At 48.7% G+C, this 15598-nt stretch overlaps 1 protein-coding gene across 1 annotated transcript in view; it reads left to right on the forward strand.

The window, feature by feature from the left end:
• The window catches only part of SHISA6 (shisa family member 6), a 380723-nt gene that overhangs the window by 7814 nt on the left and 357311 nt on the right, over window positions 1–15598 (forward strand). The window contains exon 3 of the mRNA XM_027774921.1: window positions 6–305. Coding sequence (XP_027630722.1) covers window positions 6–305 — 300 coding nt within the window. The remainder of the gene's footprint in view (window positions 1–5; window positions 306–15598) is intronic.

Consider the following 15598-nt stretch of genomic DNA (forward strand, 5'->3'; position numbering starts at 1 on the left):
AACAGCGAGAGCGGCTACCTGTACTGCTGCGGCACCTGCTACTACCGCTTCTGCTGCAAGAAGCGCCACGAGAAGCTGGACCAGCGCCAGTGCACCAACTACCAGAGCCCGGTGTGGGTGCAGACGCCCAGCACCAAGGTGGTGTCTCCAGGGCCCGAGAACAAGTACGACCCGGAGAAGGACAAGACCAACTTCACCGTCTACATCACCTGCGGGGTGATCGCCTTCGTCATCGTGGCCGGCGTCTTCGCCAAGGTCTCCTATGACAAGGCCCACCGCCCTCCGCGGGAGATGAACATCCACAGGTGAGAGCGCCCTCGGCTGCTTGAGCCAGGCTCCCGGTGGCTTCACCCCTTAACACGCGTCCCCTGGCCTGTTCACTCTCAGCATTCCCGCACGTTTCCTCCCTCAGAAGTCACTTTCACCCCCCTTCTTTCACGTGCAATCAGTCTTCCGCATCCCCTTCCCCATTTCTGCAGAACAGGAGAGCATACTTGGTGAGGGGCTTCCAAGGTGAGGTCTGAATTGGGAGAGCCCATGAAGTTCACGCGTAAGAATTTAATACATTCCGTAGCCCGGATGGGGATGTGGGGTTCTGTTTTCAGGGCATATGGGCACTTGGTTGTAAGCTTTTACGACATTTAGTTTTTTTTTTTTTTTTTTGAGTGAAACCAGAATGTTTTCTTCCGCATCCCCTTCCCCATTTCTGCAGAACAGGAGAGCATACTTGGTGAGGGGCTTCCAAGGGGAGGTCTGAATTGGGAGGGCCCATGAAGTTAACGCGTAAGAATTTAATACATTCCGTAGCCCGGATGGGGATGTGGGGTTCTGTTTTCAGGGCATATGGGCACTTGGTTGTAAGCTTTTACGACATTTAGTTTTTTTTTTTTTTTTGAGTGAAACCAGAATGTTACTTGCAATAGAGGAAATCAACCAACGTTTCCACGTTGTCGAAAAGAGTACTCAGCAGTTTAGTGGACCGTGCAATGCTGTCTTGTGTCAGGGAGCAGGGTGAGATGGGAAGATGCCTTTTGAGGGAAGAAGGAAGGAGGATTTCCCCGTTCCTTGTTGACCAAGCACAGATGGTGTCTCTTCATTGCATCCTGCCGAGTGGGATGCTTATCTTCCCTGCCGAAAGAGTGGAGGACTTGTTCTTTTAAACCTTGTAGGCAGAACTCTCCAAGGGAACCTTTTTCTTTTTCCATGTTAAACCTAGTGGGGCATCTTTCACTGCTTATGCTGGGGAGGCTCTGGGGGCTCCCTCCAAGTAGAACTTACACCAAGAGCTCAACACATGATAGTCCGTGGTTCCACTCCACCACCCACTGGCCTGGCTTCCGGTGAGCCCTCTGGGAAGTCTAAGTCAGGGAGACCACAGGAACCTCAGCCCCTCTTTAGAACTCTGGGAAGACACACTCAGGAGGTGATAAGGTAGCCCTGGTTCCAGTCCCCTCATGACAGTGAGTGGCCCCGTGTGATTCAACAGAGTTCTTTCAAGGAACAAACCCCGCTCCAGAAAATGCCTCTACTTCAGGTGCATGGTGTGGGCACTGCCCTCCACCCCCAGCTTCCCAGTGGGTCCAGCAAGCCCCCACCCTGATCTCCCCTTTAGCTCACTGCTTCATCCTGCTTATTCTCCTCATGGCCTGAAAACCTCCTTCTCTGGCTGCTGTGGACATTAATCACTCCTACCTCACTGAAGAGGAAGGGCAGATAGAAATTTCTAGGCATGCTGAAAGAGCTGATCCCTCCCGACTCCCCCCCCACCCCCGCTTGATACTGTGGGTGCCAAGAAGAGATGATACTTCCTGTAGGTGTTACGGAGTTAAATCCACAAACTGGGGGTACTTCAGACTCGGGAGTTGAGGTGATTCCGGAGGAAGACCCGTTTATAACCGTCTCTCATCCCCGAGGTGCTGCCACCTTCCTTTCCACCCCACCTTATCGCTTGGGGAGTGTGGTTTTGCTCAGTGGTTTCTCTTGCACCTGGACTGGCTGTGGGCACTGATGGAGAAGTTGAGAGAAATAATCTGTCTGTAATCCCAGCTCTCAGATGCAGAGGACAGGTAGGCGCTGACCAAAATAAGGGCAAGGCACGCCTTCCTTTGAGTCTTGTCTGACAGAGAACTGCCTTGGCTCAGCTTGGAAAGCAGAGAAGAGATTGCCCGTGGGCAGGTGCCTTGCCAAGCAGATGTGCTGGGCTAGGTCATCACCCGCCTTTCCTCAGGGCTTGGAGGTGTGCCTCTCTTCCCTTCTCCCGTGGTCCTGGCTCTGGTTGACCTTTCTGCTCCGGCCATGGTCCTTGCTGGTTGGTTCCCTAAACTCTTCTCTGGGGTTCTCCCTTCCCTGAGCCATCATTCTCTGTGCTCTCTGAGAAAGCCGCTCGCTGCCCTGACCCTGTTGCCGCATGCAGAATTTATTCCTTGTCATCTGGGGTGGTACCGAGGCTGGTGTCCTCAGCTGCTGGGAGCAGGCATCTTTGGATGCTGGCATTGGTGTGTGACCCTGGAAAGGTCAATGTCCTCTTGGTGTTTTCTTCCCTCCTTGTTACACTGACACCGCATTCTCCAAACTACAGTGATTATGGTCACACCACTAGGGTGGTTTTGCCCTGAGATGGGAAATGAGAAGTAACCATGGAAGGGAGATGACTTTAAAGGCCAGACCATTGTATCCTGTGAGATGTTCCCCTTCGAGTTCACCTCCTGGTTTTGGTTCATGGCAACCTTTTTTTAGCAGCCATGTCTCCGCTGATCAGTGCTTTGGAAACTGTCATTTGTTGGATGCTGATTGGGTAGGGGACAGTGCCTATCTGTGTGGGAGGGGAAGAGGACAGAGCAGGAGACACCCATCCATCCAGAGGACTTTGTGAGTGACCTTGGGCAGGTCAGGAAAGTTCTTTTCCAGTTCTGGGTAACTGAGGTGCGGCAGTGTCCCATCTGGATTTCCTCCTTCCCACAGGGTGAGTGCACACCTTGCTCCGGGATTCCTGAACATGGGTTACCTTGTGCCTCTTGCTTGGGTCACCTCTCAGGTCGCTGCTTGCCATGCCGGGGGCTTTTTATTGTGTGTGTGCAGTCTGTCTTGTTGGGGAATTGAGGTATGGAAAAGAAGGGAGGACAGAGAAAGAGAGAAACACCCACCTCATATCGTATGTTCCCTAGGGAAAGTGGGGAGAGGGAAGGATGTGCACTCTTCAGCGGTCAGAGGAGGAAGAGGGATGAGTGTTCACCTACATATTCTTTGAACTAGTTCAGCAAGACATTTCTTTTCTGAAAAGCAAAGAAGACCTTACCCTAGTGCAGAATCCTCCCAGAAGGTGTTGGTTAGGCAAGCAGGGGCTGAGTCTGAGGGAGCTTCAGAGACATTTGTAGGAAGGATAAGAGGGGGCAAAAGGAAGGGTCTAACCACCTGGCCCTGCCTTGGTGTCCCCAGGCTGGACAGTCCCTGCCTGTCCATGCAGGCAGAGTCCTTAGGACTGGACTTCCGTCTCTTTACCCACCCCCTGCAGGGACGAGCAGATTTAGTCTTTTCCAGGAGTGATTAGACCTTGCTGTCAGGCTGCCGAGTGAGAAGTTGGTGTTTACAGGAGAAACTCAGCGCTCTGGTAGTTCTAGCAGATGAACTCCGAGCCAAACCCAGCCAGCTAGACCCTGAGGAGGAGGAGGGACAGGCACAGGGACCTGAGGAGGAGTGGGTGCCGAATGGTAAGGGCTCCTCATGGCAGTGCCCACCTCTCCCAGCCAGAGCCCTGTTTCCCACCAGGGTCTCCCCTTACCTTCCCCTTCTTTTAAACTGCCCGGGCCGTGGCTCAGCCTAGTGACTCAGGCACCGCCAAGTGTAACGTTTCCTGAGAGGTTTCTGCAGCACTTCCCGGGGCTCTGTGTTCAGCGAAGAGCTGCCGTGTTCTCCAGGGTGTCAGATCTGCCCAAGAAACGGCCTAGAAGGCCAGCTCCTTTTGACAGTCAGTTCCTGACAGTCTCACATCCAAATCTGCTCCTTCCTCCTCACCCCGAGTTGATTCATTCTGCTTTTGAGATGAGGATCACTCTGAAGGAGGAACTGTGTGACTTTTTTTTTAAATGGCTAATTAACAGATGGGTCAGAAGCTATTAGGATGCTGTGGATGCAGTTGGTGAAGTCGGTCCTGCCTGGTTCCTCCCACTGCGTGCATGGGGCGGAGGGGATGAAGGAACGTGGCGCGGGGTGATGGTGGGGATGCTGGGGGCTGTGAGTAGAGAATGGAGTGGATGTCATCAGGGAAAGGGAAGAGAATCAGGAGGTGGCCCTACCCTCATTAAAAAAGGTTTACTGCTTTATTTCTAGAGAAGTCAAGGGAATACTTTGTTCTACCGTTCATCCCTCCAGAAATGAATTACAAACCCAGAGAGCTCTGTCTTTTCCTTTCAGGCCACATAACTGCAGTAGCAGGACCACTTTGCTGGCTGATTTAGTGAGGAACTCTTCCTGGGCTCCTGGGCAATGAGTTGTCACATCACCTCAAACACTCCATTTTTTGAAGGACTGTGGGCTCAATATAATGAATTGATTGAAACACCAGAGTCAACTCTTTTTTTTTTTTTTTTTTTAACTTCAAATGTAGCACTGGGAAGGAAAGGAGAAAAGCATGCTGTATTGGCCTGAAGGTTGCAGCCTTGCATGTACCATTTTTTTTTTTTTTTTTTAGTTAAAAAACGTGTGTACAGAAAGCAGGAAAATTGTCAAAGAATTTGAGAAGGTTTGTAGAAGAGGAGTCAGGGGATAGATGCTGGAAAGACAGAAAGAAGCAAAGATGATAAAAGCAGGAAAGCAGGGCAGCCACAGTGGCTTAGTGGTAATGCAACACTCCATGATGCTGAAGCCATAGAGGTCATGGGTTCGCGTCCTGAGGTCTCTCTACCCACTAGGTGTACACACGCCTATGATCCTGGATGGCTGAGCCGAGGGGGTGGATTATAGTGTGAAGAGCTCCTTGGGAGTGCCTGCCTGCCTGTCCGTTCTCTTTTTTTGTCTCCCTTGGAAGAAAAAAGGAAAAAAAAAATAGACAGATAAACCAAGAATCAGTTGGGTGAGAAGTTGACTGCCATGACTCAGAGAACAAAGTGGCATCCAGAGCCCATAGTCCATGGGCTTAGTTTTGCTGAACTCTTGCAGATAACTACATTGACTCCACAAAGGAGCCTAGCTCACCTTCTGTGGGCAAGATACACTTCATGGTTATCAAATGTAGGCTTAGGGCCAGCTGGTGGCATGGTGGTTCAGGCCACTGGATCTCACATGGCCAACTGCATGGTTTGAGAAACACGTAGGGGTGTGTGTGCATGTCCAAAAATCCTGAGAGAAGAATGGAGAAAAAGGGATTGCAGTGTGACTGGCCCCTCCTGGGGGGGGGCGGGCAGTGCTGTCTCTCTTTCCGTCTCTCTTTTTTTTTCCCTGTCTCTCTGGCAAGTGCATGTGTCTTATAGCATATTTAAAAAAAAAATAAAAAGGGGAGGAAAGAAAAAGAAAAGAAAGAAAGGTAGGTTTATAACAGGCATGTCGCCTTTGAGACACAAGGCTAGCAAAGCTCATTCTGGTTTTAAGAGCTCAACCATACAGATACTTTTCAAAAATTCCTGGACTTTGAGAATTCCTCCCTGGCCACTTGACTCCAATCTGCATATTCCTTCCCTACCCTGGCCCAAGCTCAGGGGCTTGCATATCTGTCCACTTTTCCTTTCTACAATCCTATGCTGGACTCAGAGCACATTCATTTCAGGGAAGTGGCTGCTCAGATACCAAGAGTTTACCCACAATGTAGACTGAGAGAGAAAAAAAAGAGAGAAAAAAGTCCAATGCATTGTTTCCGACCGATTTTAATGAGGGATTGGATTGACTGTGCAGTCGATTCAAATCAATTGTGCCGGAAGCAGTGGTTAAGAGAGCTGGAAAAGTGAGCTGATCGAAAGAGGTTCGTTCACCAGCCTCAGATGGAGATATCTAGGGATCCGAAATGAAAGGGAACTACACCATCCAGAGGATGCTCCATCCTTCCAGTTCCACCACCTGCTTTGCTTCCTCCACTGCCGGGCAGGACTGTGCTTCTGTCCTGACTTTCTGGCTTCATCTGTGTAGTCAGCGAGCATCCTCACCACATGTTGGCACTGCTGCCCTGCTCCTGGCTGTGGGCAGTTACCACCCTCTTTTATCCTTGCTACCCTGCCCTCACTCAGAATCCTGGACCATCTGCTTTTGAAATTATGGTGAACTAAGCGCATTTTGTTTTATATTTTGGGTCATTTGTCTTGACAATGTATTTCCCATGGAACCACAGAATTGTGTTTTGAACTTATAAGTGTATGAGATGTCTTAGATTGGTGGTTGTGAGGGCTCTGTGATGGCATCTTGGAGGTCCTAGGCTAAACTGATTTTTTTTTTTTTTACATGCTTCATATAGTGATGTTTCTTTCCTTTATTCTCTGCTTTGGAAAACTCCAACCCATTATTCTTTCCTGAGTCATGTTGATGACCTCACATCTGTAGCATCTTTCTTTGCAGAGATTGTTGATGGGGAAAAAGGCTGGGTGGGAGGGTTTATCAGTGAACCCTCTGAGGGTCAGAGACCCAAAGCAGATTTAGTTATTATTGAGCAGATTTAGTTATTATTTTTTAAAACATTTCCAAAGGGTGCATGCACTCACTGGAGAGAGATAGAGACAGACCAATGGGACATGGCCATGCCACAATCCCTTCTCCTTCATTTTTTCTTCCTTTCAAGACTTTAGGCATACATACATACACACGCAATTGACATGTTTCTTGAACCACTGGATCCAGGACTCTTACCACACAGTTGGCCATGTGGGATTTAGCTGCCTTAACCGTAACACCACGGACTGACTCTAGCAACCTTATTTAGAATGGATTGCTAACTCTATTCATTTTTTTGGAGAGGTTTTTGCTATAAGGTGCGTATGCTCGACAGAGAGACAGAGAGATAGAAAGCATGAAATCATCCCTCCAGGGGGGATAGCCTTGCCACAATCCCTTCTTCATTCTCCTCTCGGGATCTCGAGCATGCAAGTACCCGGTGTGAGTTTAAGCCTCTGGTTCTGGGACTCGAACTGTAGTCGACTACATGGGAGTCCAGCCACATAGCCATTACGCCGTCTGCTGGTCCCAACTCTCTCTATTCTTGTTATTATTATTCTTGCCAGAGGATGTGTGTGCTCACCGGAGAGACAGAGAGCGAGAGCAAGGAAGCAATGCCAGGTCTAGGACTTGAACTGTGGTTAGCCATGTGGGAGTCCAGTGCCCTAACCACCACACCACCTGCTGGTCTCTCTCTCTCTCTCTTCTTTACCTCTAGAAGTAAAACCAAATTTTTTTCAGAAGTCAGAGTCTGTTATTCTATTATTTCATAATCTATTAAAGAATCAGCATTTTTATTGCAAATGATTTATTTAACTTCTTAATTACATAACGGAAGCAGCTGAAATCAGATAGGCTACATCCCAGTGCCAAGGTTCCTCAGTAAGTGGGTGAGTGAGCTGGGACAAAAAGCCAGGACTCCTTTGTCCAAGGCCAGGCTCAGCCTCCTCTTGTCCAGTGGAAACTATTCTGCTCTACGTTATACGCGTCCATGAGTCATCATCCGATAACGTTCAGGTACTTGGAGCCTGGAGTGACAACTTCTCCTTTCCTTCCTACATTTCCTGATTCTTTCCTAATTCAGTGTTTCCCTCCACTAAACGGATTTCCCTGGTCCTCTTACAGTCTCTCCACATCCCTCTCTAAAGGGCAACAGACTGATCTAGGCGTAGTCCTTTAATCAGATCTGAGTAATCAGACCATCCATGGAGATGGATTACACAGAGCAAACCAAAGGGTCATGGACCAAGGCAAGGGGTTGCCGAATAAAGTTGTGGGCAAATATCTGTCATTTGTTAGGGCCCAGACCAGTGGCTCAGCTGGTAACATGCTAAACCGCAGTGATGTGGTGGAAGCCTCACGGGCAACTGCGGTCCAGCTCCCTGGCCTGGCAGGCCTGAAGCACACCAGGTGTGCACGCCTGCCCAGCTAAAGAGCTGGAGGGCTGGGGAAAAGGGATCATGGTGTGACAAAACCCCTTTAGGGAGCTTTCTCTTTTTGTATGAGTGCACACACACTTTCTTTCATGAATAAGATAAATAGACTTGAAGAAAAAGAAAAGAGAGAACTATTAAAAAAACCTGGGCTGTGAATGCTTTCTCTCTCTCTCTCTTTCTCTCACTCTCTGTTTCTCTCTCTCTCTCAGAGATGGATAGAAACGCCGAGACCTACAGATCAATGAGGGAGGTTCAGCTTTGCCAGAGGCCAGAAACCCCCAGCTCTGGCACGGCCCAGCATGTGTGAGTGCTTTCTGGGGTGTCTGTCCTCCACGATGTGAGGGAGAGTCTTTAAAAAGTGCATGGAAAACATGTATCATAAACTAGGTGTGATTTCAAGTGGTTTGCACTAAAATAAACTCATACTATAATCTCATTTTCCATGACTTTCTGAAGTCCTCTCATGCTGAAGCTAACTCTGTGAGCAGCAGAAGCACGTTCACTGGGGCCAGTTCTGCCTCTTCTCAGCTCATTACCACCAGGCTAATGAAGCTGGAAATTTTCATGCTGAAGCTAACTCTGTGAGCAGCAGAAGCACGTTCACTGGGGCCAGTTCTGCCTCTTCTCAGCTCTGGACTGAGATACCACCAGGCTAATGAAGTTGGAAATTTAGGTCCAATCACGATAGGGAATTAATCTCCACAGCACCTACTTTGGGGGGCTTCGCCTGTACCTTCTTTGAAAGAACACGGCGTACAGAGCCTAAAGTGTCATCCTTTCAAGTGCTCACCTTGGGAGGCCACAGTCTGCTCTGCTCTGGAAAACGTTCCCACGGTTCCTCTCTTAGAAGTACTTTGAGAGCTGATGGCACATCATTTTGACGTTCCGTCATGGTAGCATGTTTTTATCCTCCTAGGGTAGACTGGATTCTTGTAAGCAGTGGTAAGTCATGGGGCTGAAGCCGATGAATGAAATAGGTGATTAGAAATCATGAATGCCTCTGGTAATGAAACCTGCTCTCCTAGGAGCCCTGTCAGCTGTCTCTGAAGGCAGGAGCCCAGAAGGGGCGTGGCAGAGTCATGAATGGCAGCTCTGTGTGCGAGTGCCCAGCAATCCATGATGACTGCTGTGAGGGGGCTCTCCTCATGTGGAAGGATAATTACTGGCACAGTTCCAGGCTGTGTCACCTGGGTCTGGAAGGTGGTGGGGCTGTTGGTAGAGGAAGAAAAAGGATGGCACGAAATATGCAGCTGACATTTCAAGTAACTGCCCCGAAAGGGTGGGAAAAACAACAACAACAACAACAAACTGCATGTCCCACATATTTGCATGAGATGGCTCAGTTTCATGTTCTGGTTTGATGCAAAGGTATAGGGACCCAGTTTCTTTGGGAGGTGTGCAGTGAGGCAGGGGCAGAGCCAGGGCGGTCATTGTGCCCCTCCCTCCCATCCCAGGGTCATCATCTTTGCAATTCTGCATTCAGATGGCGTCATTGCTTTGTCCAGACAGCCATAGCTCAATTAGAAATGTTTGCGAGCCCAGGGAGATGAGGCTGTCAGTGGGAGTTGCTGATAGATTTCTGATTGTAATCACCACACCCTGCCCCACCCAAATGTGCATTCACTGGACTGGATTGACATGAGAATGGAGCGAGGGTGGGATGGGCTGAGTGTAAGTAAGGGCAGGTGACAAGGGGCCACTGGATACAGCGTTTGCAGGTGGGGAAACACCAGGCTGTAACATTCTGGGTGGGATGGCTTTCCTTCATTTCACCCGGAAATTGGGAGGTGGAGACCTGTGCACTTGTATGGTTCTCAGATATAAGCTGGTGCAAAGCCTCTGAGCCCACCAATTCCCAAAGACCATTCTTGGACATTCTGGGAGGAATCAGTCCCACTGTGAGGCTGGAGTTCCCCTCAGCTTTGCTCCACTGTCCGGAACTTGGGGGTTCTGTCTCCTAGGAGCTTCCACAACCCCGTCACCCATGGCCTTTGAAAGCCAGTGCCGGGAGGATCTGGAGTCTTGGCTAGATCAGGACTCAAGGAGGTGGGAAGGATGATAGACAGTTATGAGTGTCCAGACATGAGAACTGGCTCTTTACCGGGCACCAGGCTCAGTACTTGACCTCCATTCCTTCACTGCATCCTTCCATCACGCCCTTGAATATAGGAGCCCATTTTATAGATGAAGAAACTGATTCGGAGAGGCTTAATGACTTGCTCAAGGTCACACAGCCAGTATACTACCAGTCTTCATCTCCTCTGGGGCCCAATATGGCAACTGAATGTAAAGGGATCACTGATACTCAGGTTACTTAAGAAAGCAAAGAGCTGGCTGCTAGAGCTTTGGGATGGGCTTCGCAGTCAGGACTGGGAGGATAAGTGACCTTTAAATCAAGTATCTTGGAAGCAGGTGGCTCCCATTCAGTTTTCTGCAGGGTACTAAGGTGCCCAGAGCAAGCAAAAGGCTCTCTTTCAAGAATGGAGTAGATTGTCTGAGGACAGCAAAGACAGTACAAAAAACATGCAAAAACCAAAATTAAAAAATAAAACAGCAGAACAACCCTGATTTTAATAAAGGAAATAAAATCAAGCAAACAAGACAATCCTTTATGGTATTGATAGAATCCCTGGGCTCTACAAAGTAGTGAAGGACCCTAGGGGATGTGGAGAAAAGAAGCAGCTTGGAGGAGAGAGGACAGGCCTTGAGCTACTCTGAGTCTTAATTACTGAGCTGTACAGCTTGCTTGCAGATGGCTGTGTGTGTGTGTAGGAAGACCCCTGCCCCATTTATTGCATACATGACACAGAATTTCAGACAGCTGTTTCTGCTTCCCGGTTCTTCTTTCATTCTTTCCCGTCTCTGTTCCCCTCGGTGTGCGTCATGATTCATTGTGTGTTTCTCTGTTCTTGTGCTCTCAAGTCCACCATCCTGAAGGATATGTGAAAAAGGCCCCATGATCACTCCATGTGTGAGACTCTCCAGTGGCTAGGGTCTCCCCAGTTACTCTGGGGCAGTGGTCAGTGACCAGCTTCCACCCCTGGTCTGCAGCTCCTGCCAGGGGTACCTGCACCTGAGTCACCAGACTCGCCTCTGACTGAGGTGAGTGTGGAAACCACTTTGCTCACCACCCCCTGAGTTCCTGAGCTGTCTCAGCCTCTTGTCTCCATCCTGGTTCAAGCCTGTTCCTAGCCAAGGGCAGGAGAACGCTTGGGCCCTCCTTGACCAAAGCCACCCCTTGCTCAAGATTCACGGGAGCTAGACTTCTAGTGAGGCTCTGGGTGGCTAGAACCCTGGCCTTGTTCCCCGACATTTGGGAGAAGAGTTCCTGTTTCCTACAGGCTCTACAAGCACTCTCATTATTCCTTTCTGTTTTGGCATTTGGTCTCGTGTACTGTTCCCATTAGCTTCGTCATTAAAGTCTCATTACTTAGGACATCTGTCCTCTGGACTTATTTGTTGTTCCCTTAGCCAAATGTCCTCTTCTGGGAAGTGTGATTTCCACCCAAACGGCCACGTCTTCCTTCTGCCTTCACTCTCGCTGCTCCAGTGTGGAGGAATTTAGACTCGGAGAAAGCTGCTGTGAGGGGCGCAGAAGCGACTTTTAATTCGAAGGGGCACCTGCGAGTCCATTCCAGAGTCCGTTGAGCCCCTCTGTTCTGAGGTACTGGGAACGTGGACCTTTGCTAGCGGTACACAGGGTGAGGACAAGACCCCACGGTGATCAAGAAGGGAGTTGTCAGCTCAGACTGCTTCAGAACCTGGGGGAGAATCTGGGTTCTAGCCTTCCTGTTGGACTCCACATTAACCCTCTCTGACTTTTTAACTACATCCTGAGAAATACCATCTAATTAACTAATTTACTTTTTCCATGAGTGAGAGAGAGATTGACAGGCACTCTCAAAAAAGTCGTCATACCATGGTCCACCCCAAGACTCAGTCAGCGGGGATCGCAGGCCCTCACGTGCCCAGGCAGGTCCCAGGATGCCCATCTGGGACCTTCTCATGTGGGTCCCACATCGCAGAGAACTGTGTTTCCACGTATCACTGTGTCCTGAGAAATATGCTCGAAGTTCCCCAGGTGCCATGCCGCAGGCTCAAAGACCACGCATGCAGGAAGAAGTCACACAGCTTTCCATGCTCAGGAGCGCCTTCCCCACCCCCGTAGCAGAGCCTCCTTCTCCATCCCACCCTTAAACATTCGAAGAAGAGTATCAGCTCTTGAGCAAAGGCTCTGTCCTGGCTTGCTTTCTCTTTCAAGCTTGCATCATTAAAACGTTTCTCCTTGTTACTTTCAGTGTTGTACCCACGGCTGCTTCTTCACCATCTGTCCTTCTCTGGATTCCTGTTCACTTCTTTCGAGTTGTGTTCCTTCCCTCATCTCCCTCTGGCTCTTCTTCTTGAACTTGTCCAGCTGTAGCTTCATTAAACTGCATCGATTCAGACGCCACTAATTCAGAATTTACCCAAATTGGACCTGGGCGAAGTTGCTTTTCTTTTCCTCTGTCTGATAAAAAGCTGCGATGGACAGATTAATAGCTTGGACGAGGCTGCACAGATTCCCAGGACAGGTATACCACGGGGAAGGACAGGTTGTTTGAAGCAGCCTCTTAGGTGGACAATGGGCATGCTAATTACAAATCATTCTTATCTATTCGATAAAGCAATTCTCCAAAGGTCAGTTTTATGGTATCTTATTTTGTAGTCTAGTTGGAAATCCAGCAATGGCCTAGGAAGCAATACAAGTGCATTGCCCCTAAAATGTTTCTAATTCATATGTCTATTTCATTGATTGGGATTAGCCTGCACTGGTTTCTGCTGAGTGGGTAATGTAGTTGCTTCAGATTCCCTTTTTAATTCCCTCTGGAGCATCTGCTGATATTCCCTTCTCTTGTTTCTTTCCTTCCCCTTTTAAAAATTATTATTTAAAAGAAAAAAATTCCCCGAGTTTTTAAAATTCAACCACTCTCACTCTCTTTCTTTCAGCTTTGACAATTAATGTTATGAATTATACCATGACCTCAGGGCTCCCTGCATCTGCCTGTTGCCATAAGAAAGGTCAGCTGGGCCTAAGAGGATGGGGCTCTGAAGGCAGGTTGGATGATGTGCCCGTCTCTGGGGAATAAGAGGATGTCACACTCTGTCTTCTTGCCTTTGTGGTCCCTTGTCCATGACCCAGGAGCCTGCTCGTAGATCACTGTCTCCCACACCGATGCTCGGATTGCGAAGGTAGCATCACACTTACTGCAGGATGTGACAAGGAGCCCTTAGCCAGCATCCCTGCCCCTCACAGAAAAAGACCTTTACCTCCCCCTTTTTGTCAGCTTATGCAGCTCTTGAGGGACTTCTAGCCAAGTCCTGTTCCTCTCACTCTCAGAGGTTGTCATCCATCTTTCCCTGCCCGAGAGCATTTCCTGGGAGCTGAGAGAGAAGGCAGGCTGACTCCCACTTCTGTCCCTTTCTGTTCCATGACCTTGGACAAGTTCCTCAGCCCCTCTGGCTTGTTAGTGCTGCTGTGGGATGTGGGGACAATGAGGTGGTGGAGGTGTGTTCTTTTCTGGTCTGTTCTGACCTCGGCGCCCCTGGGAGATTCAGGAAGACAGTGTCCATCTGTGCTTACAGGGGCAACAGCCCTGGGATGTGGAGAAAATGCATTTTTGTTGCATACTCTGTTTGGATAAGGATGTTATCTGCAAACGGCCTCATGGGGATGCTCATTTGTAGCATCTTCAAGCTCACAGACTAGTGGGTAGGGGCTTACGAGGCATTTTAGTGCTCGCCCCTCCGGACACCAGCTTCCCTCCTTTCCATGCACATCCAGTGGCCACCCATGCCTCCCAGCTGGGGTTGCTCCTACCCCTGGAGACAGGCTGGTCAATGAGGGGAACTTCAAACGTCTGTGGAAAAAAATGGAATGGAAGTACCTGTTTATTTCTGTTTATTTCAGTGCAAAAACTTTTTAAATCTGTACATTTTTTTTTCCCAATACACCTTTGCTATGAACTTTTTGATGACCCTTGAATCCCTAAGGATGCAGTTATAGTTGATTCTCATGGGGAGCCACAATCAATTTCTTTGGTCCGCAGCCTACTCACTGGAGGAGTCCAGAGGGAATGCCTCCTTTTTTCCTGCAAAAAAAAAGTCAAACAGCTCTTCGAAGGTGGCAGTCAAGGTGCCCTTCAATCTTTCCTTTTCCTGAATGAACACCCCATTTATGAGTCTATTCTAACAGGACATGGCTTCAAGTCTTTGTACCTTTGTCCATCGAGAAATGGGGTCATAATTCCACAGTAAAATTATGAACGAGTTAACCAGGAACAGTAGGTGACTCTCAATACTTTAAATGCAACCAAAGATCTAAAGATTTCTTCCCCCAAATTGCATGCTTTTCAGTCTGAGGCAGCAGCATCACTCTGGCAGGGATGGTGGGAGGACAGGAGAGTTTGCATGTTTTGTTCACACCTGTATTTTAGTGGCAAGAACAGTGCCTGCCTGACACAGGATAGGTACTTCATGAATATGGCTGAATAAACGAAGTACTGGATGAGTAAATGAATTAAAATGGAGAGGGCTTGCGTTGGTCTTTCTGTGTACCACTCCTTTCCCATGATTCCATTGGCATAGAGGTTCTTAAGCATGGATGGGACCAGCAGATGGTGGAATGGTTATGTCACTGGCCTTCCACATAGTCAACCACAGTTCGAGTCCTGGACTTGGCCACTTAAAACTCATGCTGGGCGCGTGTGCTTGTGTGCCCAAGATCCCAAGAGTAGAATGGAGGAGAAGGGATTGTGGTGTGGCCACTCCCCTGGGGGGTGATTTCTCCCTTTCTGCTTCTCTGTCTCTCTGGTAAGCACAAGTACCCTAAAGCAAAAAATCTCTCTCAAAAAAAAAAAAGGTACTTGTGCATGGAGATGACCAAATGTTTATACTTTTTTTTAAAGAAGGAAGAAAGGGAGGAGGGAAGAGAGATGAAGGAAGAAAGAAGAGGAAACAAACAAGAAGAGAGGGGGGTAAAAAGGAAGAGAAAAAGAAAAAAAAAAAACCCTGAATTTTAAAGTTTTAAAATTTAAAAATTTTTTAGTAGTTCTTAAAGACTTGTGTACTTGCTGGAGGTGGGGGAGTGAGAAAGCACCTTCCCAGGGGTCATGGCCACACTACAGTTCCGTCTCCTCTCAAGATTTTGGGCATACACACATGCGCCTAGTGTGTTTTTCAAACTGCGGGGTCCATGACTCGAGCTACATAGCTGGCCATGTGGGATCCAGCTGTCCTAATCAGACAACCTGCTGACCCTAACTGAATTCTTTTCAGAAAATGTTGCCCTGGCCAGTTTGAGCCCTTTTCCTCCCTGTGCCCCAGTAGATGGCTGATGCATTTTGCACACACTATGAATCCTATCGTCCTTCAGTGGACCTCCATCCCGATTCTTCCTTGCACACTCATGGAGGCACAGTCTGTAGTGACCTGGCGGAAGGGGACAGTCAGACACTCTCTTTGCACTGGGCTCTCAGAGTCCAAGTTTAGGGTTC

The sequence above is a fragment of the Tupaia chinensis genome, unplaced genomic scaffold (genome assembly GCF_000334495.1).
Source record: "Tupaia chinensis unplaced genomic scaffold, TupChi_1.0 Scaffold000493_1, whole genome shotgun sequence".
NCBI lineage: Eukaryota > Metazoa > Chordata > Mammalia > Scandentia > Tupaiidae > Tupaia > Tupaia belangeri.